Raw genomic sequence first — 22594 nt, forward strand, 5'->3', positions numbered from 1 at the left:
CAATGCTCATCTACATGTGCCACATATCTCTATGAGCTCTCAGCATAATGGGGAGGTACTCCTATGGTGAGCAAGATCCCCAAATCTGTCCCCAACAGAGCATGTGTGGAACCAGCTCAGACAGCAAATTTTTTCTGTTGCCAGTATCCAGGATAGAAGAATCAGTTTCAACAATTGTGGGCCAGCTTGCCTCAGGAGAAGATATGATGGCTTTATGATACCCTTCCTAACCAAGACAGTGCATGCATCCAGGCCAGAGAGGGTGCAACATCATACTGATAAGTGGGCTCGTTATGCCAAGTCCTTTGTAAACTTAACTTGATCCCGTAATCACTAAAATAGCATTTTATATCTTCACAACCCATGGAATTTCATTTTGTTTCCTCCTCCCCTTCTGGGTGCTTCAGTTCTTTTTTCATATAGTGTATGTTTCGGAATCAGAAGTCAAAATACCAAGTCTCTGGAAGAAAATTCCTCTTTATCTGCATCAGCAGTATCTTTGCACAATGCTAATTGCTTTATTGTAGCAGTGTTCATATTAATCACTGTGTAGTAGAGTCATCAAGTGATACACAGTAGCATAAAGCTGAAATTAACAAGTTCAACATTTTTATGTATCTGTGTACTGTTCAACTAAATGGTGAGTGGCTATTTTAACTCTTTATCTTATTTGTATTCCAGCCAGGCCATTTGAGTTTTGTACTAGTGTAAAAATTATGTTTACATAATAGTCATCACTATTTCCAAATGTTCCTATTGTATATTACTTTTACCATTCCAAAAGTCTATTATATACATTAGATATATGTTGTTGCCTGCATTTTATCAGTTTCCTCATTATCAATATACTAATATTTATTTCATTACAGGTATTGTTGTTGTCTGTATATTCATAATTTTCAGTAATGCTTCTCTGCTACTTCCTCTTTAATTCTCATTAATAACATGCATTTTCTGCTCCCTATCTTCTTTCTATTCCAGATTTATGATTGAAGTTTATCTGACTCACCATTTTGTAGTAGCTACTGACACTGAGTCTCTTCTGTACAACAGCTCTTTTGACTTGATAGGACACAAAATAGAGAAAAGCATCTTGTGCTTAATACAAGATGTCAGTAAATATCAACAACACATCCTATTTTATAACAAGCAACACAGCTACATTTCCTTCCTGGATTTTTAATGGATAAAACTTGCAACAAGAGGTTAAAATTGGTGGATGAATAGAGCAAAGAACTGTACTATATTTCCAAATATGTATGTGTTGCTAGAAGGAGTACACATCCATAAATAAATCACTGCTTAATGTAGTAAATTAATAATTAGAAAATTATTTAAATAATTATCAAGTATAAAAATTAGGAACAAAATTTACTGCTTCAACATGCTCAAAAATCACTTCAAAGTATATTGTTTTCTTTCACAGGTATCACAACCCCAAAGTCTTTCTGTAAGTCGTGAGCTTCCAGTCAAACGCTTTCTCTTGACTCGGGACCCAAAAGACAGATCAGTTGGAGGTATGAAAAGTATGATGACATACCTTTCTATAGGTTTTATAGTGAATGAGTAAGAATGTGAATGAGTAAGAGTGCATTACTGTCTCATGTTTAATAACAGTAAAATAATGGGAAAGGTTGCTAGTTTTTAAGTGGTATCTTATTAGTGATAAAAACAACTTTATACTTTACATACAGTTAACAGGGCAACTTCATTTTCATATTTTCTGTATTATTGTGGTTATCTACAAAGCCAAACAACAAATCCAATAAAAAATAGGTAAAGCTTCTTTTCCCAATCGGCAACTCTGACAGTCCTCCGTAGCCTACTAGATCAGTGAAGAATAAAAAGACCTTAGATATGTTGTTGTGCTTCAAAGTTAGTTCCAATTCTCATCTTGACTCCAAATCTATCAGTTTTGTAGTTCATCCTGTTATCAATATTCTCTGAACAAAAAGGAGAATCACCTTCTGAAATTAATCATCAGTATATTTGCCCTGGTCAAAATGTTAAGAATATCTAATTGTGGCATAATGTCGACATCTGTTTTTAGGTGGAAAAAAGTAATGGAAGAAGTAAAGGCAACCACTTATCATATAGGAATTTTAAAATTTTCCAAGTGAACTGAAAGTTCAAAGACGTTTCATGTTTGCTGCCAGTTGTCATTAGCACCAGTCTATGATATTCTGAGTGGGCACCGGCCAGTCATCTTCAAGTGAGGCATTGAAGGCTGAATGAGACTTTCACATTCTGCAGTTTATTAGCATGCTCTGTGAATTCCATGCATACATTAAGATATGGTGGCAGAATGACCACATTATCCTGCAGGCAGTGCCCTCATTGGTGGAAATGTGGAAGTCAGCTATCCTCATGGTTGTCACTAACTACAGTAACCAGCACAATCTATCTTCTTAGCCTGGAACAAATTAGGGAAATGATGAGGTTCTTTTTCTAGAAATTTACCTAGGAATTTGATAGAATATGTAACCATAAGTTCTTGATTTTATGCGTAATTTGGAAGTTCTTTGATTTTTACTGTTTAATTTTAAATTGTGTTGGTTGGGTTTTTGTCATGTTTAATTTTAATCCATTTAAAACAAACCAGTATTCTAAACTGTTTATGGTGTCTATGACTCTTTGGGGAATTCGTTCTGTGATCTCACTTAAAAGAGAGCTGATGTGTTGTTTGCAAATAAAACTAAGTGGGATGTTATATTTAGGGGGAAATATTTATATAAAAGACATACAGGATCGAGCCTAAAATTGGTGCTCATGTGACTTCCTGTGAAACAATTTTCCCTGTCTGATAAAAACAATTTCCTGTACTTGAAATTACAACTACCCTTTGCTTTCTTTCTTTCAATTATGATTTGAACCATTTCAGATCACTACCATTCATACCATATCTTTCTAACTTATGGAGCTGAAGGGAGAAAAGCAGAAAGCCATCATAAGATCACAAAAAATGCCTGTTAATTTTTAGGACTTGTCCAAAGACGTGCAAATTTTCTCAGCAACTTTTTTGATGTCATATATTGTATTCTTGCCTTTCTAGAAACCAAACTGACTTAATGTAATGATATTACATTTTGCTATGAAACTGTGGATCTGAATTACAATTTTTTTTTTTCAAATGCTTTTGAGAAGTCTGGAAAAAGACTTTATGGTCAGTAGATTCATACATTTCTTCTGAGCCTTTCTTGCATAACAGTTTCACTATTGCATATTTTGCAGGATCTTAGAGGCATCATTCTTCAAATTAAGAACTAATTATTACTTATAAGGGTCTTGATGTTATACTACAGACTGTTTTGTTTACTGCAGTAGGCGTTTCATCTGATGCAGTCAAATTTTTATTTTTCAATAATAATGCTACTTTTTCCATATTTTTAACTTAATGTTTTTTTCTAATTTAGTTAAAACTTATCTGTTATCCTGTTTGAAACTGAAGGGATGGACATTATTTAATAACAATGTATATCATTGTCTGATTCTGATACACTCCTTGAAGTATTCTGATCTTTCTGAAGGATTTATAATGAATGAGTCACCTAACTTAATTTTGGTGATTTGTAGGCCTCTGGTAATGACACCAAGTTTAGATTTTATGAATGATCATATTGCCTTTGATTTTTTTGGTTCACAATGAATTTTTTGTGTACCATTTATTTTACCACTTTTATCACACCCCTGAAAACAGTATTATACAATTTTATACAGTTTATAAAATTTATGTTTGTGTTTCTCAGTTCATTATGTAACTTCATTTTACTAGTGCTTCATACTTTAATACCAGTAGTTATCAATTTTAATTTGCCTGTCATTTCTTATAGTAGATTCATGGGGAAATGTTTCATTAAAGCATGCGAGCAGCTGTGACAGAAGTTTCAGAAGTTTTAATACAATGATCGTCAAGTCTACAATAAAACAAGTTTATATTTCCTTTGCTGAAGTATTGTTTGGCGCACATGTTCGTAATGAATGGGTCACTGACTCTTGGGAGCTCCAGAAACAAAGCCAAATGATCAAAAATCCCTAAACCGATGCAGTGTTTTGTTGTATCATCAAATGTATAATTTGTCAGAATGTTGCCTATAAGGTTTTCATTTTCTCATTCTACGCAGCTTAAATGAAACAAAATGCTTGAAGCAGATGAATAAATTCTGTTGATTCACTGTATTCATTTATTATGTTCATGTTATAATCAGACATTAGCCCACTCCTTTGTTTTCTTTTTTGTTAGTTTCTGTGAGAGACTCCATAGTTCAAGCAGTAATTCTTTTGTCACTGGTACTTTTTTACTGAAGGTTATGTATATTTATGTATATGAAAGTTATTGGAATATTTTGTCCACCTAACTCTATACAGCAACTTTCAACTTACCTGATAATTAAAGAACTTTAATAAGTATGCAGAAACTTCCATGAATTATGGTACTTCTACAGAAACTACCAGCTGTAACTTACTTTTCCAATTTAGTAGCCAATCGCGGTGGTCTCGCAGTTCTAGGCGCTCAGTCCGGAACCGCACGACTGCTACAGTTGCAGGTTCCAATCCTGCCTCGGGCATGGATGTGTGTGATGTCCTTAGGTTAGTTAGGTTTAAGTAGTTCTACGTTCTAGGGGACTGATGACCTAAGATGTTAAGTCCCATGGTGCTCAGAGCCATTTGAACAATTTTTTCCAATTTAGTAAAGATTTTGATGCAGCCTTTTGTTTGCCAAAGTTCATTTAGAAAAAGGATTGTAATATTTCTCCCATGTGACAGAAACACTTTTAGATCATCAGTTTTTGCTTCTCTTCCATTTATATGTTTGTTTTCTATGCAAGTATGTTTAAATGAATTGATAATGTGCTTTTACTTTCCTTAAAGATTTCTTACCTTTCATTCCTTTAGGCAACTTGTCACCCTCATCACTCAAATTTAGTTTTCCTTATTGTTTACAATTTTATACATGTCAATAATCATTTTGCTGAATCTTGTAGACCATAATCTGTTCAAATGTAGGCCATCTTGTGCTAAATTATCTGTAGTTATAGACTTATTAGGATATATGAATATTGTTCCTGTAATCTATTATACTCTTTCCTGATAACTACAGATTATATTTCTCACTGATCATCTATGGATAATGCCCCTGATTACTACTTTTGATGTTGCAAATGTCCTTTTTACTGTTTGGATCATATTTTTTGTTTCATTGCTTCTGTCTTTTTTGCTGTAGCTTTGAAGGAAATTTGCCCACACATGGATGAAAACTGCCCTGTAGTTAGCATTACAATTAACACTTTCTGTTTGGCTTCATTTAGCTTCCAGAACATTTTTCAGTTGCTTGTTGGATGAACATTGATTTTGTGTGCTAAAGCTACTACTCCATTTTTAAGCATAGAATCATTGATTATTAGAAATTCATTTTTGACACTTTTTTTCCCTTTTTAAAAGCAGTTGATTTATCCACTACTGGCTTGCTAGGCCTATTGCAGCTTCACCAGAGCCCTGTTAGCCGTCACGTTTCAGGGTTCCCATAGGGCCTTCCCAGCTACCGTAGCGGTCCTGGGGCACACGAAGTCCCCGCTGTACATCGCCCCTATAGGCAGTCCCCTACAAAAGGGAACATGCCTCGGATCACGGAACGGATTTAAAGTAAACCGACCAAGCAATGGAAAAGGATTACGAGATGGTTTACGACTGGGCACCTTAAACGTAAGGATATTAACTGGGAAGTTAGAAGAAATTGTAGAAATGATGGAAAGGAGGAAATTGGACATCTTGGGACTTGCTGAGACTAGGTGGAGAGGAGTTGGTGAAAAACCACTAAGTAAAGGATGTAAACTGTACTGGATAGGGAATGAGAGGGGAAGAAATGGAGTGGCAATAGTGGTCAGAGAGGGTCTGCAGGAGGAGGTGGAAGGTATCAATGATCGAATGATAAAAGCCAGAGTACGAGTGAAAGGAAAAAGCATTGAAATCATCCAAGCATATGCCCCACAGGTGGGGTGTACAAAAAAGGAGAAGGGGGAATTTGAAGATGACATGCAAAAGCAGCTAAATGGAGGTAATCAGATTATAATAGGGGACCTCAATGCACATGTTGGCACAGACAGGAAAGGATTCGAGGAGATAATGGGACCAGAGGGCTGGGGGAACCGAAATAGAGAAGGAAAATTGTTGCTGGAATTCTGCAAGAGGAATGGGCTGGCGATCGCAAATTCCTGGTACAAGAAGAGAAGTAGCCACAAAATAACTTGGTACAGTGGAGACTGGTCCCAAACTTCAGTAGTAGACTATGTACTAGTGGATAGGCAGATGATGAGCAGCCTCACAGATGTTAAGGTCATTCCATCTGAGGCCTTAGACAGTGACCATCGGCTGTTGGTAGCCACCCTGAGAGAGAAAAAAGATAGGAGGGCAACAGATATACAGGAGAAAAGGTTGAAGACATGGATGCTGAAAGAGGATGAACGGAGGACCCAGTACCAGACACTGATCAGGAAGAAGCTGCCAAAGGAAGATCAGAGAACAGTGGAAGAAGAATGGGGAGATTTTAAGAGGGCTCTAGTTGAGGCAGCTGAGACTGTGTGCGGAAGAACTAGCACAAAGAGGAGAAGTAAGGAAACCCCATGGTGGAACAACATATGTAAAGAGGCAGTACTTCGAAAGAACAAAGCCTTCAGAGAATGGTTCCAGACCCGAACAGAGGAAGCTAGGGTAAAATATAAGGAAAGCAAGAAAGCGGCACAGACCATAGTAAGGGCGGAGAAGAAGAAGTGGATGGAAAAATGGACAAGAATGTTAGAAGAGGACAGTGAAGGGAACAAAAAAGTACTTTACACCATGGTAAGAAATAAGAGGAACAACAGAAGCGAGTGCCTGAGGATCATGGATAATAATGGAAGAGTTGTGGAGGAAATGCATGAGCTCAAAAAGATTTGGAAGGAGTACTTTGAAGATCTGTTGAATGCCGCCAAGCGGGTAACTAATAGCGTTGGAGAGCCTAAGGCAGCAGATGATTATAATAGTGGGGAAATTGATGATCTAACTTGGAATGAAGTGAAAGAAGCCATAAAGAGGATGAAAGGGGGCAAGGCACCAGGTTGGGACGAAGTAACAGTGGATATGATACGAGCAGCAGGAGAAGTAGGAACCCAGTGGCTATACAGAGTGCTGAGGGTGGTGTGGAAGGAGAACAGAATTCCTGAGGATTGGAAGAAAGGAATTATAGTCCCGATCTTCAAGAAAGGGGATAAAAGGAGATGTGATAACTACAGAGGAATCACCCTGCTATGCCACTGTGGAAAAATCTATGAAAAGATCCTGGAGAAGAGAATAAGAAGCAGTATTGAAAGTAGACTGCAAGAGGAGCAGTATGGTTTCAGACCGGGAAGATCAACAACGGACCTCATATTTGCGGTAAGGCAACTGCAGGAAAGGCACTATGAGTATGGGAAGGACTTAATTATGGCCTTTTTAGATATTGAGAAGGCGTATGACAGTATCTGTAGGGACAAGCTCTGGGATGTGCTGAACGCAAAAGGGATAGATGAAGAGATAACACGAAAAGTCAGAAAAATGTATGAGGGAAGTGAGAGTTGTGTGAAAGTGGGGAGGGAACGTACTGCATGGTTCAAGCTGGAAAATGGGCTTCCACAGGGAAGTGCACTTTCACCTTTATTGTTTATTATTGTTATGGATGAAATCCTACAGCAAGAATCAGGTGCAATTGGAGATCATAAAATGAAAGCAGTGCTTTTTGCCGATGACCTGATGTTATGGGGAAATTGCGAGAAGGAGGTGCAAGAGCAGTTAGATGTATGGGAGGCAATGGCAACACAATATGGAATGCATTTCTCTGCAAAGAAAAGTGAAATAATTGTCACAACAAGGAAGAAGAATAGGCCAAATGTGGATATAACTTGTGGAGGGGGAAAACTACAAGTGGTAGAGAACTTCAAGTACCTGGGAAGCATGATTGAAAGTAAGGGGGGAAACGCAATGGAAATAAATGAAAGGAGCAGAAAAACAGGGCAGTTCTACAAATGCATTAGGGGGCTTATTTGGAGCAAGGAGGTGCCACAGAAATCCAAGGTAATTATATACTGAACCTACTTTGTCCCCATATTGGCATACGGAAGTGAGACATGGGTAATGCACAAAAGCGACAAAAGAATACAGGCTAGTGAAATGAAGTTCCAGAGGAGCAGGTTGAGTGTAACAAGACGAGACAGATTGCGAAATGTGTATGTGAGGGAAAGACTAAAGGAGGAACCAGTACAGGACAGGATAGAAAAATCAAGACTGCAGTGGTTTGGACACATGAAGAGAATGGATGAGGGAAGAATTCCAAAGAGGATGTTTGATCTGCAACTGGAGGGGAAGAGGCCCAGAGGAAGACCAAGAGATAGATGGGTGAAGGGAGTGAAGGAATGTGTGACGAGAAGAGGAGAGAACTGGACGAAGGTGGAAGAGGGGGAATGGTGGAAATACAGAACACAATGGAGAGGCTTGTGTTCCCGACAGACCCAGTCAGTGGCTGAAAACTGTCCAAGATGATGATGATGATGATTTTTGACACTTTGTTTGTGCCTATGTGTTCAGTTTTTGTACTTTATGATGGTCCATTTGTATCTTTCTGTTGGTTTTACTTGTTGTTCATTAACTGCAGTTTTGCTGAACATGCCATCTTGTGTTGTGTTACTGAAGTCTGTTATATGAAGTGCTTATGTTCATTCTCACAACATAATAGGACCAAGGAAACTTGTCACATAAAAATTTCATGCTGACATGTTCACACTTCTAATTAAATTGAAAGTTAGACTTCACACACCATGCAGTGCCATTTAACATGTGTTTTTCATATACCTTACATGCTGAACTACTAAGTGTAAGATTTTTTGTGGAGATTGAAGTGTCTCTCCATTGACCTGTTGGCACCATCTATTAGCTGCAAAGTCACTATGTGGATTTACTGCTGACGATTAGCAGATGTTATACAGTGAATTTTTTTATGGAAACATTGAAAAGCAGGTGTCAATGCTCAGATTTGTGACATACTGGGCAAAGATGAAAGAGATAGGAAAAGAAAGATTAGGCCTGTGAGAGAATGAAGCTAGAGCATTTTGTCCCAGGTTCCACATCACGAAAATATATAAATAATATCATCAGAGAGGGGTTTTGGTGTTTAGGTGGTTTTCATCTAGGTAATGAATAAAGAGGATTATATGAATGCCCCATACATTTGCTGTGGCCTTGCCAAGAATACTTTTGTATATGTTATCCTTGAAGCAGAAATAAGTGTGGGTAAGGACACAGTCAGTCATGTGTATAAGAAACAAGCTAGTGTGTTTACAGTCTGCATGATGTTGGGAGCAGTAGTGTTCAGAGACAGCAAGATAAATGTCAAGAACAACGTTAATATACAGAGTAGTCAGAAACAGGCTAAAAAGCTTTTATGGGTATTGCAGGATAGGTTGTGCTGGAAAATAGTTGCTAACACAAAAATTCAAGACATTTCACTATTTCTGAGTTAATTAGTATTGAAGTTAGTCACTCAGGTCGTTGCAAACACAAATTCAAGCTGCCTACCAGATATAATTAGTGCCACTTTTTCTCATGGTATAGATGATAGTGTGTGAGATTGCTCAGCCTTTGGCTCAAGTTAGATCCTTACTACCACTCCACCTCCAATATTTGTATCACTCTCTTGTTTGGTTTTAGGATACCAAAGAAAGAACATGTTTGGTGACTCCATCTCTGGTCCGTCACTTGAATTTGTGTGCGCAACAGCTTGATAGGTTAGCTTCAATGCTAATAAGCTCAGAAATGGCTTTTTTCTTAACAATTATTTCTCAGTACAACCTATCCTTGCAACATCCTTACAAGCTTTTCAGTCTGTTTATGACCACACTGTATAATTAATCAATGTAAAGGGTGACAAATGAGGAACTAGACTGATATCAAGTACAGACATTGAAGAGGTAATGAAGAAAGTAATAGATATTCTTGATACAGAGAACTACACTGCAGACAGTGGGTTTCAGGTAATGGTAAATTAGGACAATGTTTATTTTAATAGGAACTCAGTAACCAGATAAAACAGGGTGGTTACATGTGAAATGTGTTGGGATAAGGAAGGTGATAAATATGCATAAGAGATTCTGGAATGGTCCTAGGGATTAAATTATGGGTTGGAAGTTATGCTGGTCTCCTAGGATGGGAATACTATGGAAAGGCTTGTAGGTGAAGGAAGAAGACAGATGGTGGAGTCTTCCTTGATAATCACAACATTTCATCATAATAATGGTAAAGCCTTAACATGTATGGAGGTTTTTTATGTCATGGGCAATGTGGAATTGTAGTCACATTCATGGTTGACCATCCAGTGGCAGAGCTGCCACTGATCTGAACTTGCTTGACTGTAATGGCTGATTCACAATCCACACGATCTGGTTTTCCCCTCCTCCTTTTTCCACTCATCCAGTCTCTCCCCCTCCTCCTCACTGCAAACAGGTAAATTTCAATTTAGTGTAACACATATACGAATCTGCAACCATGCTGTTCTCATGCAGTGTCTCTCCCACTCAATATTTCTTGCTGTCATCACCTTCTTACCCTACACCTCCTACTTCAATATGTATAACACATGACTCCTCCTGCCAGCACCAAGCTGAGATTATTAATTCCACATTCAAATTCTGTTGCATTAGTGTTCCTCTCACCACCAGTCACCATCCTGCTTTCACTCCAGCATTCCCTTCCATGCATCTTTCTCTTTTACCATTCAGTTGCTCCACTTGACATAATCGCTCTTATTAGTTAGACTTTAACATTAAGACAATGTAGTTGCCTGAATATTCCACTGAATGCTAAATTTTTCATGTTCATTTTTCTTACTATTGTTCTTGCAGATTCAATCACATTATTTATTACTCTAAGGTATTATTGGCTGTTGATGCTCTCTAGATTGGTATGACTGAGATAAGTTAAGTTCCTAGTTCCATTTTGACAGCACAGTATCATTTTGCTCGGTGAAGTATTCACTAAAAAAATACCATATGCCCTAAGACCACTAGCGTCTAAACTTCTATATATCATTTTTAAATTTAATCACACAGTAATAAAATTATTTTAGGAACATCAGGTCAATGTCTGTAGTTTTAAGATGAGTTTTTGAATTGTAATAACATAAAAACAGGGTTATTTTGTAATTCGACTGTTTCACAAAAGTGAGTCCACAAACTGTCATGTAGGAGATTAATAGCAAATGAGTAGTTAACTGTTTGTAGACCATTTTGCTCATTTTATAATGCTACCAATATAACATTATTGTGCAGGATTAACAGATAAGTATTAATATTCCTCCATGTGTTCATTAACTTTATCTCAAGTCCTTTATCACCATGACAAACTCAAACATAATTTGTCATTGTTTCTTACAGGTAATGGTCTTGGTATGAGAATTGTGGGTGGGAAGGAAATACCTCATACAGGTGGTGAACTTGGTGCTTTTGTGTCCAGAATTTATCCTGGGGGAGTTGTGGATTACCTAGGCACAATTAAAGAAGGTTATTTATAATACATTTTTATATTGTACCGGTACACAGATATTAAAAAATGACTTTTTAATTATCTCTAAAATATTTCAAATATTTGCAGGTGCTGCAAATGTTGTACTCTTCAGTTAACCTATATCATTACAATATTGGTTTAGAAACTCATTCCTTTCCCTCAATTCTGTTCAATAATATAGTACATGCTGCCATATAGGGTACAGTATCAAGTTGGTGCAGCAGTTAACACACTAGATTTGCTTTCAGGACATGCATCCAGATAACAAGATTTTATGTTTCCCTGGGTTTTCTTAAGTCAGCTACATTCATTGACACATTAATTTCTTTGAAACAATATATGTGATTTCCTTAGTTGTAGTGTTATTGATTCATTCATCCAAGGATCAACTTACAATGACTACTCATCTTAATGCAAGGAAAACCATAAATCATACATGCATACATATGTTTAATGAGGAGAGGATAGGTTGGTGGCCATGGTCCTGTGGAAGGAACTATTGTGGCATCTGCTTGAAATGATTACAGAAACCATGAGAAATCTAAATCAGGAGGCCAGTGTCTTGACAAACACACTGCCTCATTCATTATATCTGGTGTACAATGCTGTTATGTTTGTACATACACGGAACAAGTTAACTTAATAATATGAAAAATAATCATACTCAGTTAATTTATTTTCTCAACACTTCACTGCCGCATGCACCACATACACTTGCAGATGACTTGAAGAACATGTTCATGCTGCCATACCTCCGTTATATCTCCATGATTTCCCCTCATCCAGTCTAAAGCAATGACTAAGTATACTCTTATGTTGAGTGATATTCTGATCTCAGGAAATGTGATGAAACTTTAGTATTATGGACTACCAGTCTGGGACATATGAGTTTTCTGTTAAAATATTACACTGTGTACACAAAATGTAGCAAAGGTGTTCTAGTTGTCACTTTTTTACTAACCCTTAATCTGAGGAACTAACTAGGGAAACTTTGCATTGGACCACCCTCAGATTCAGTAATAATATGACCCAGTATATAGCCCATCAAAAACTGAACACAGATCAAGCATGAAATCAGAAAGAAGGTGTACTGAACTGTGAAAAAGAAATAAAATAGAAGAAGTGAACAATTCAAACTTATGATATGCCACAGTGAGTGAACTGGAATATCCATGGTGTCCTTGTTGTGTTGTCACAGTGTTGGACTGCAAAGTGGGAGGTCCATGTCAAATCTCCCTTGTGCCTATTTTTTCTTTTCTCACAAGATTATGAACTGTCTGTCCAGTCATTTGCAACAGCAAGGTTGTAACATTCCCGGCTTATGGATACCACCCCTACATTATGTATTACTAGGTCAACACTCTTATATCTCCAGCTATAATTCAATTACTTTTTCATAATAGGAAAAAGGCTTTTAAAAGAATAATAGCAATACCAAACAATAGTAGTTACAATACCCTTGTACCACAAACAATCAAAATCAGATTCAGGAAATTGATATATGGAAAATGTTTAGATAAAAGAATAATATATTTCATTCACATCATCTGTAAATGGTAGGAATTAAATCTCAAGCTTCATTAACAAAATACAGATAATTGATCGTTTAGCATTGTTAGAATGCTTATTTCTGCAATTTCAATATTAATGGGTTTTTTGTGTGTTTAAAAAATGTCTTTAACTTGTTCTAGCAAAGTAGGGAATATTACAGTGTGTTTGATAGTGTTGTCAAACTATTTCATATTATAAACTATTTTTTGCATTATTATAACCAGTAGTACATTGTAGGAAGAGTATAAATACTCGGCCTCAAGTATTGTTATGGCAGATGAGTGTTGGACCCACAAGAGGACAGATCCGTGCATATAGTCAAGATAAGTTCTTGGTGCATGATTCAGGTTTGGATTTACAATAGAGCAACTCATGTGTTGGACATTGTCTAAAACAGCATATTAGAACATTTCAGTGATGAATTATTTCAGAGTGTAAAACAGTCTGATTTAACATCGCGAAATGCAGAATGATTTGTGACTTTATATTCATACTTTGTCAAGTATTAGTGTTGAACAATGAAATGGACCTCACACATGCATTTCTATCAATTTACTGCATCTGGACTATTTAATATCACCAGTGTAGTATGTGCTACCATCGGTTAGCTGTAGTAGTAACAATGAGGCTTATTACACTGAAGATTGATCATGAGCTCGTAAGATACAGGTTTTGAAGTGAATGAATCTATGTACTTACTTTACTTCAGTTGTGACCTACATCACTGTAGTGAAATCCATTATGGTATCTTGTATTTATTGAACAAGCATATCTTAGCTCATGTATGCAGTTGTCAAGGGACACCAAAGGCAAGATATTCACAGGTATTTAAACCATTTTTAACTACTCACCAACTGGTGGGACATTACAAGGTGTAAGGAAGGAATTTCCTTTTTTGCAACACAGTTCACACCCATTTACTTGTTGTTTTCATTTCTGTGAGAGGTCCATGTGGTATCTCTCCTGTTCTGACTATTCAACACATTTACTTGTGATGGTAATATATTCTTACCACGTGACTCATATTCTATAACCCATATATAGTGTGACAACTGCCAAGACTGCAGAAGGAGAACAGACACATCAGTGACCAGACAGAAAGTTCATAATTTTGTGGGGAAAAAAATGGAGCATGAAGAAGTTTTGAACACAAACCTCCCACAGTGTAGTACAACACCATGACCACACAACGACGATGCTACAGTTCTTTGAGTTTGTTCAATATTGCACATCTTGAGCTTGGACCATTAACTGTTTCTATTTTACTTGTTTTACCACAGTTCAGTGCACCTTCTTCCTCTTTTCAGAGTTGATATGTGTTCAGTTTTTGACGGGCTATTTACTGGGCCATCTTACCACTAAAGGGCACAAGATGGGGTTTTTCTCTTGTAAGTGATCTTTAGTTGTGTAGTATGCCTTACATAAGGGGTACACTATAACTGCTTTTTTAATAAAATGTAATTTACTTTTCTTTTTTATCTTCTTGGGTAAATTATTATACCATTTTAATTCCTGATAAAAATGCTGTTCATATATTTTTGTTTGCCTTTCTTGGTTCATGTTAGTCCAAGCTGTCTTCTGTTCTGTGATCATATATGTAACTGTTTATGATATACTTACTAATTTTTTCTCTAGTGTGCACAGTGTAGTAAGGTAACAAAATTTTTAAAACATTTTCCTGTAATAAGTCCACCAAATAAAGTAGTATCAGAGATCTTGTTGGTGAATGAGGTTGGGTAGCTCAGTCAGTAAACACTTGCCTGTGAAAGGCAAAGGTCAACAAGTTCGGGTCTTGGTCTGGCTCACAGATTTAATCTGCCATGAAGTTTCATATCAATGTACACTCCACTGCAGAGTGAAAATTTCATTCTGAAAACATCCCCCATGCTTGTGGAAAAGCCATGTCCCCACAATATCCTTTCTTCCTAGAGTGACAGCCTTGCAAGATTCGCAAGAGAACTTCTGTCAAGTAGGTAAGGTAGGAGTTGAGGTTCTGTGGAAGCAAAGCTGTGACAAGGAGTTCTGAGTCATTCATGTGTAGCTCAGTCAGTAGAGCACTTGCTTGTAAAAGACAAAGGTCATGAGTTTCAGTCTCGGTCTGGCACACAGTTTTAATCTTCCAGGAAGTTTCGTATCAGTGCACATTCCACTGCAGGGTCAAAATTTCATAGTTTTACTTTCTGACTATGGAGGTATTATAATTAAAGGTAATGGAAAACACTCAGCACTTGAAAATGTTAATATAATTTTCTTAAAAATTAATAGCTGTTTCCCTGCACGTGGACTGTCAGTGAACTTAGGTAAAACTCAATATTTGCAATTCAATACTGCACGAGGCCTGACTACTTCATTAGAAAGAAGGCTTGAGAGTTAATTAATAAATTGAACATAATATTCTAAACTCTTAGACATTTCTATTGATAAGAATCTAAACTGTAATTCATGTGTCAGATCTTTTTAAATGGTTAACCTCTGCTACTTTTGTGTTATAAATAATACTATATTCTGCAGATTAATATCTCAAAACGTCGACAGACTTTTTCAACTTCATTCACTAATGCCTTGAGGTATCATATTCTGTGGTAATACATGGTTGTAGGATTGTTCTTTCAAAGGAACAGTTAAATAAGGATAATATGCTGTGTCCTCTCTAGTATCTATTGTAGACAGCTTGTAACATTACTGACCTGTCGGCCATCTCTTTGATCTCATTAAAATCCATCAATCTAATCTTCTTCCAGTAACTGCTAGGTTATTCAAATAGTTAATAATGACATAATACAAGATAACTTAATTTTCTTTTTTCAGTTCACTCATATTTATTGTTACTAATTTTACACAGAAGTTTGACTGACTGGACATAGATCTCCACATTTTAGCTACTGGCCATCAGCTCACTGAGGCTTCATGTGCGACACCTATTTACTGACACACATATAACAGAAATTACAAATCAGTAAATAACATAGCTATTACATTTTACATATTTACATAAAAGAACTGTGGCAGTTATTGACTGCAAGATTCGACCGCCTCATCTTAGAGAACGAACTTCTTTGAAAACTGTTGATATCATTGTGTTCCGAACTCTGTATTCGAGTGGATGTGTTTGTACTGATACGATCAAAATAAAGTTAATTCATTATAAACGAGTGAACGCTTAATGTTGGGTTTGATATTACCGTACGTAACATCTTGAGTCCCACACTGGTAACCTCGATGCTCAATAACGACGCTTACAACGCCAAAAATGTGTACTGGAACATTGCCATGGACAAACAATGCAGCAATCCTTTGTCGGATATCCATGTCCATCGACTTCGCATCGTGCCGCATCTGGATGCAGTGTACAAGAAGTGTAATTAGTGTGTAAATTCCCGACTCTTGTGTGAATCGTGCTTTTTGGTAACTTTCCTCACCTTATCACACATCGACAATGCGACTGAGGTGCACAAGTCGTGTGTCAAAACCCGTTCAATGCATCGGTAATTTCACTTCCGGACAGTGCAGTGCTCCTTTGCTGATTAATTTGGACAATTTTGACTTGCTTTTGTGTAATTTATTAACTTTGTGCAGTGCTTCGACATCGGACAATCAAGTCAAACAATGGACTGCAACAAATGGGGACTATGTTGCAAATCCCAGTTCCCACGAACTCCGATCTACGGCTAAATCGAATGCCAGGTAGAATTCACAAATACCTGTCACAGGTACCACATCTTCCACACCGTGTGCAAGTTTGTTCAACCCAGTTTCTGCACAGCCCGTCTTCCGGAATTCGAATGTTCACGCCCACTTTTCCGCCACTTCTCCGCACTTGTACACCAGATCAGAAGCCGCTTTTATTCAGTGCCTGTTACCAACATCCCAGGAACAATTTCACCAAGGACATCCTACTGATCAACAACAATGCACCAATTACACCAACGACAATGCCGGCTGTTTCTCAGTGCAACACTGGACATGCCACGCCTCCCTCTATGCAGCACCCGAGCCGCACCGAATCTGATCGACCGCTACCAACAGCGATGTCACGGCTGCCACCTGCTGGCTCACTGACCTCAACCCAGTCAGAACAAACAGCTGCGTGACATATGATCCCGCCATGGCTACCACATCCGCATCTTGTCAACAACTCGCCAACACTATGCATGCTTACCGCCCGGCCATTCACTACTGGATCCCGCCCGCAACTTGTTCGTACTGAGTTTCACATTCGCGATCGCACACACAGTCTCTTCTACTCGAAATGTTACGTTAATACTATGCTGCTGACCTTGTCTTGTACGCCAGGATACCCTTTGATAGAGGCAGATTCTGACTTCGACCCCATCTTACTCAGTGATACACAGCAGACTGCTTCACGACATACATTTTTGCCTGAACAACTGCAACAGCTACGTGAGCAAATTGCAACATACAACTTGTTGGTACAAGATCAGTTACACATGCTGCAGCCGACACCGACCGAGCACGACATGCAACGAGATGTTCCTGTCATTGTTCTGCCTCCGACTGCTGACGATCCTTTGCCCTTACTACCAGCTACAACTACTACCCTGACGATCATGCTACATGGATCTATGTCCCAGATGTCACAACTGTCATCATCATGCTGCCTCAAGTGGAAATTCTACGTTACTGATGTGATACAAGCAACTTATTTATGCCGCTGCCACCTTTCCTCGGTAGTTCCAGACACTTCGATTCTGTACCATGGCATAACCAGCCGCATTCCAGTGCCACTTGCTTTGCCGCCCTCTTCACTACTTCTGCAATGTACAACCAACACATCTGCCATTTCTGCTTCGACAAGTGAGCATCTTTCCGCTCTGAGACACGACCGTGCAGCAATTTCGCGCAAGCAGCTTGCAGCCTTGCGACTCGACCACAGCACTGACAGTGACAGCACACACGTAGCTCCAGTTCCATTGAACTGTGTTGCCTCTCCGCCACAGACCAGTAGTTCATCTGCCGATTCGACTTCTTCATGTTCACATTACGTCTCATCGCCTTCCTGCTCCGACCATGGTTTCGCCGACCACGTCCAATTTCCACCACCTCTCGCCGTCACCATGCCTCATGCACAGAGCTCACGACATTGCCCCCCAACCTTCAATCATGGCTGTTTCGCACATCAAAACACCGACATTGTCAACTCCGCTCGGAACATCCTGCCATGTACCGCTGTAACACACTCACCGTCCACGGACTCTTCGGTGTAGACTTCCGTCTACACTGAAGTCAACCGCCGCCAAGGTCAGTCATGTGCAGCTTGCTGTTTTCTCCCCTGCTGCGACATCAAGTGCCTCTATAACTCCATCATTACAGCGAGTGTTGCTCATCCGGCATCTCTTATGCAACCTGTTCAGCCACAGCATCCTTGCTCCTTTATGTCATATGGCCAATAACAAACTGTTACCAGACACACTGCACTTACCATGGAGCTTGCCAGCAAATACTTTGGCAATACATCGCATTGCATCTTTGTCACACTCTGCACCTTGGATCGGATCAAAACCCCGCTGCACCACACGGCCTCGGCACAACGATGTTCTCCCCACTGACACGCCGCTGCCTTCTGCTTCCACCGTGCCATCAGCAGCATGGCACGGTCAACCTGTGGACGCCTTCTGCGCCTCCTACCTTCCGCTGGTCGTGCCTACCATGACATCGAGAAACGGTCCGATTGCGCCTTGCACTAGCGCCTGGCACGACACGATCGGTCACGCGCACCTACGCCATCAGCCGGCTGGGTGCACACACGCCTCTCATCATTCTTACCATGCTCTGCACTACCAGTGGGGGCTATGTGGCAGTTATTGATTCCAAGAGTCGACTGCCTCATCTTTGAGAACGAACTTCTTTGAAAACTGTTGATGTCAGTGTGTTCCGAACTCTGTATTCGAGCGGATGTGTTTGTACCAATATGATCAAAATAAAGTTAATTCATTATAAACAAGCAAATGCTTAATGTTAGGTTCAATATTACCGTACATAACATCTCAACTCCCACAGAACAAAAAAATGAAAGGTACAAAGACACAATAGGCAATTAATAAATTTGTTTAACTAAAAGATGTATAATTAGAAAACAGAAAAAATATAAGGAACTAATTTGTGGGAGAGAAGTTTTAGTGAGAACTTGGATTCAAAAAGTTTGCAAAGAATTTTGTAGATAGTGAAATTTTGTAATTAGAATAATTAATGAACTAACAGGTTATTTCAGAAAAACCATATATTTTTGTAAATATAAAAATCAGGGATACCAAATTATGCATTAAGATAGGAGCATTCTTGATAGGAACATTCCGTAAAATCAAAATTTTGAGTATAAATAACTTTTGAAATATTTAATTTTTATAAAAATTAAAACATTTGCTCCAAAGATGAGTATGAGGGCTCTCAAATAAGCTACATCAATTTAGAAACAAACAATTTTTAATCAGATGGCATACTGGTGGGCTCTGTTTAAAGGTACAATAAGTTATGAATATTTATTTAAACAAAGTGTTTCTGTTTTAACTATTTATACTGTTGTTTCTGAAGAAGAGGAATTTGTTAACATCGAGTATAGATTTAAGTGTCAGGAAGTTGTTTCTGAAAATGTTTGTATGGAGTGTAGATGTGTATGGAACTGAAACATGAATGATAAATAGTTTGGACAAGAAGAGAATAGAAGCTTTCAAAATGTGGTACTACAGAAGAATGCTGAAGATTAGATGGGTAGATCACATAACTAATGAGGAGGTACTGAATAGAATTGGGGAGAAGAGAAATTTGTGGCACAACTTGACTAGAAGAAGGGATTGGTTGGTAGCACATGTTCTGAGGCATTAAGGGATCACCAATTTAGTATTGGAGGGCAGCGTGGAGGGTAAAATTTGTAGAGGGAGACCAAGACATGAATACACTAAGCAGATTCAGAAGGATGTAGGTTGCAGTAGGTACTGGGAGATGTGGAAGCTTGCACAGGATAGAGTAGGATAGAGAGCTGCATCAAACCAGTCTCTTGACTGAAGACCACAACAACAACATCCTGTTGTCAGCAGTAGACTGCACATTATAATGTGAATAATAAAATTTAGTGAAATACTACATGAATAAGAATTTTGTACCTTCCTGTGTACATAGTAGGTAATTTGATCAAAAGTATTTGGCCATGTATTAGTGGAAATTGATATGGGGTATATCCATCCTTTACCCTTATGATAGCCAGAACTCTACTGAGGGCACTTATAATGAGGTATCCGAATGTCTGCAGAGGAATGGGAGTCCATTCTTCTTCAAGGGCCGAAAGAAGAGAAGTTAATGACGGTGAACGACGGGATCTGGAGTGAAGTCGACATTCTGAGTGTTCCCACAGGTGTCCTATTGAGTTCAAGCTAGGTCTCTGGGCAGGATAGTTCATTTCAGGAATTGTAATGTCAACATTGCCTTACAGATGCTGCTTTATGACTGGGTGCATTGTTTTGTTGATACAATCACCATCTCCAAATAGTTCTACTACTATAAGCAGTACACAATGCTGCAAAATGTGCTCATATCCTCCCATATAGAGCATTTTTAAGTGCAATAAGGGAGCCACACCCTAACCATGAAAAACACCCTCATACTCTATTGCTACCTCCTCTAAGCTTCACTGTTGCCATTACATGTCATGGAAAGTAACATTTTTCAGGAATTCACAAAATCTAAATCCTTTCATCAGATTGCCACAGGGTATAGCATGTTTAATCACTCATTTCCAGTCATCAATTGTGCAGTGGCCCTGCTTTTCCCACAACCCCAAGCATCGCATAGCACTGGCTACAGAACTGTGTGGCTTATGAGGAGCTGCTCTGCCACTGGTGTATTTGTTACTCAGATGACATTCAGTGACAAGTCCACATTCAAAGTCATTGTGCTCTTCTGACCAACCCATTCTGCTGTTATTGCTTCTCTACTGACAAATCAATACTACCTGCCTCCTTTTATACTGGAAGTCTGCCTCTTGGTACATCCAGTGGTCAATCCTGCATTATGCACAGATAACTGGATACTTTTGATTGTGTAATGTATATGCATTATTAATTATAAGATATCATAAATGAAAAAAATGTTAGCATCTGGAGAGGTATAAGAACAAGTATGACAATCCAAACTTCATCTCTCGAGCTCTTTGAACTGTTGGGCATCCTGACATCATCAGCGCAGTACATTGACTCCCATTACCAGTTTATTGTCAATAATCAGTCACAAGTTAAAGACAACAATATTATTCATAAATATAGTACTAAAAAGAGAAATGACCTACACTGTCCACTGCTCAGTCTTAGTGTGGCACTGAAAGAACTAAGGTATTCAGCCATTAAAATCTTTGAACATCTACCCAGCAAAGAGAAGAATTCAATAGATAACAGAATTACCTTCAAACACACACTGAAATAATGTATCCTTGAGTCCAGATAAGAATTTCTGAATGTGTAATAAGTGTAATAAAGCAGTGTGTGTGTGTGTGTGGGAGGGGGGGGGGGGGCCATGAGTGCACATGCGCATGCATCTATTTGAAAGTGAAATAGGGAGAGACTGAATACATTTACAAAATTTTTTGAGCCAACTGTCAACATCATTGATATATTTGGAGAAATACATGGTACACACTGTGCAGTCTCACAATATATTTATTCACAACCAGTTTTGATAATTGATCATCTTCAGAGTGGAAAAATATTGTGATAACTGTACATGTCATGCATGCTATTTACCCAGAAAAGACGCCATAGCTGACTTGCAAATGTCTGATGAAGATACTTCACGCCATAATACCAGGTTTAGCAATCAGAAAAGAATCATTTGTGCTTGCTTAAACCAGCAGAATAGAATAGAATCTTTATTGTCACACGAAATGTTATATACAATCATTTGATTGAAACATTGGTGACTTGTCTATGAATAATTCTAAAACAAGACACATTTAAATAAAGCATATGGATGCTCCCAGAAGCACATTTCAACATAAAAAGATAATTACATGTCAGATTTCTTCCTTTTTCTTAAAATTTCCACATTGGTTTGATATCATTCTTTTAAAGTATTTTTCATGTTTGTTTCTGTAGTTTATAAATACAGACATACTTCAAAGACCACACACTTTCATAAAAGTAGTATATATGTTGACATCTACATATTTAGATACATAGTTCACATGATACATAGTTTATAAATATGGACACATATAAAAAGAACAAATACCTCCATTAAAAGAGAACATAAGCATACACATAGAACGTAATGTAGAAAAAACCAGAAAACAAGACAAATGTAATATCACCTACTTGTCTTCCTCATTTAAAAAATCATCCACACTGTAGTAGCATTTGCTTTTTAAATATATTTCAATGTTTTTGCTGGTGGATTCTAACTTGCAGTCATTCAACTTTGATCAGATTTTATTCCCAAGCTTCAAAGCCATGTAATATGAAGTATTTTCAGATAATGT

At 38.1% G+C, this 22594-nt stretch overlaps 1 protein-coding gene across 1 annotated transcript in view; it reads left to right on the top strand.

Annotated features, from left to right (window-relative positions):
- The window catches only part of LOC126471365 (protein piccolo-like), a 94452-nt gene that overhangs the window by 38398 nt on the left and 33460 nt on the right, over nucleotides 1–22594 (top strand). The window contains exons 4-5 of the mRNA XM_050099486.1: nucleotides 1427–1517; nucleotides 11433–11558. Coding sequence (XP_049955443.1) covers nucleotides 1427–1517; nucleotides 11433–11558 — 217 coding nt within the window. The remainder of the gene's footprint in view (nucleotides 1–1426; nucleotides 1518–11432; nucleotides 11559–22594) is intronic.

Source organism: Schistocerca serialis, chromosome 3 (assembly GCF_023864345.2).
Source record: "Schistocerca serialis cubense isolate TAMUIC-IGC-003099 chromosome 3, iqSchSeri2.2, whole genome shotgun sequence".
Lineage (NCBI taxonomy): Eukaryota > Metazoa > Arthropoda > Insecta > Orthoptera > Acrididae > Schistocerca > Schistocerca serialis.